The sequence below is a fragment of the Propithecus coquereli genome, unplaced genomic scaffold, assembly GCF_000956105.1.
Source record: "Propithecus coquereli isolate 6110/MARCELLA unplaced genomic scaffold, Pcoq_1.0 Scaffold152, whole genome shotgun sequence".
Taxonomy (NCBI): Eukaryota; Metazoa; Chordata; class Mammalia; order Primates; family Indriidae; genus Propithecus; species Propithecus coquereli.
The window spans coordinates 1,829,876-1,831,019 of NW_012139636.1; the positions used below are offsets into that span (position 1 = coordinate 1,829,876).

At 38.2% G+C, this 1,144-nt stretch overlaps 1 protein-coding gene across 1 annotated transcript in view; it reads right to left on the reverse strand.

Annotated features, from left to right (window-relative positions):
* Positions 1-191, reverse strand: part of SPATA7 (spermatogenesis associated 7) — a 26,764-nt gene extending 26,573 nt beyond the window's left edge. The window contains exon 1 of the mRNA XM_012640400.1: positions 176-191. Coding sequence (XP_012495854.1) covers positions 176-191 — 16 coding nt within the window. The remainder of the gene's footprint in view (positions 1-175) is intronic.
* Positions 192-1,144: the final 953 nt, after the last annotated feature.

Consider the following 1,144-nt stretch of genomic DNA (forward strand, 5'->3'; position numbering starts at 1 on the left):
TAGCAATCATTTTCCTTTTTGAAACAAAAAAAATGATTAGTAACATATCTATATTTGGGGTCTTAAACTATCTGTATTAAGATCTACTGGTAGATCTCAGTTTTATCTGAAAGTTTCCACACCAATTGTGAACACCAATGCCTTTCTCAACCATTGTTGGTGGCATCTACCTCACCTTCCTGTCTGGTCATTATCAGAGGCTTCGGTGTAAGCCATTTATCTGTGATTTCAAAGCTTTAACGAAATGAAAAGGAACTTCTCCTTATAATGTATGGAGCCTTGATTTAAGTAACTGATAATTCAAACATAAATAAGAAATACTTATTCTATACAAATTTCATATATTTTCTGCACTTCTCTCCATGGGCATGAGGTGGTGAGAGTAAAGCTTTGAAAAGGGAAGCATTTTGATCTGTTCCATTTCTTTTTGGTTTAACTTCGGGAAAACCATTTCTACAGGATATCTATAAAGTCTAAAAACATAGATAATATGTTATTCTTTTACAGACTGAACATACCCAAGAAGCTTTGCCCATGATTTCTGCCTTTATGGACATCTATATATCCTTTACAAAACTGAGGCACTTTCACTATAACGGTAGAGGAGAAGTTACACGGAAGTTACAGAAATTGAGGTGAAAATGGCCAGGATTTAGCCAGTCATTTCTGTCTTACAAGCTCATGGGGGGAAAAGAAGAAGATGAGCAAGTGGAGTGAGGGACAAACCAAGTGCTTCCTGTGTACAAGGTACTGCTCTTGACACTGAGTAGAATAAAAGAAGAATAATAAGAACTTCTATCTCTGCTACTAATATGTATGGTGTGCTTGCTATGTGCAAGGTGCTTTCCCCTTTCCCCCCTTCTCTTGGTGTGGCTCGGGGAGAGGAACAGCTGCTACTACCAAAATTCCTCCCAGACTCATCTTCCTATTCTTTTTGAAGGAATAAAAACCTTAATCTGCAGAGGGAAAAATCCCTGTACCTCTGCCATGTAACAGAATCAGAGAAGTGATATCCCATTGTCTTTGCCATATTCTACTGGTTAGAAGCAAGTCCTATCTACTCAAGAGGAAGGGATTGTTTAAGGGTATGGGTCATTGTGAGGGTTCATCTTAGAATTCTGCCTATCACAGTGGGTCAAACAGA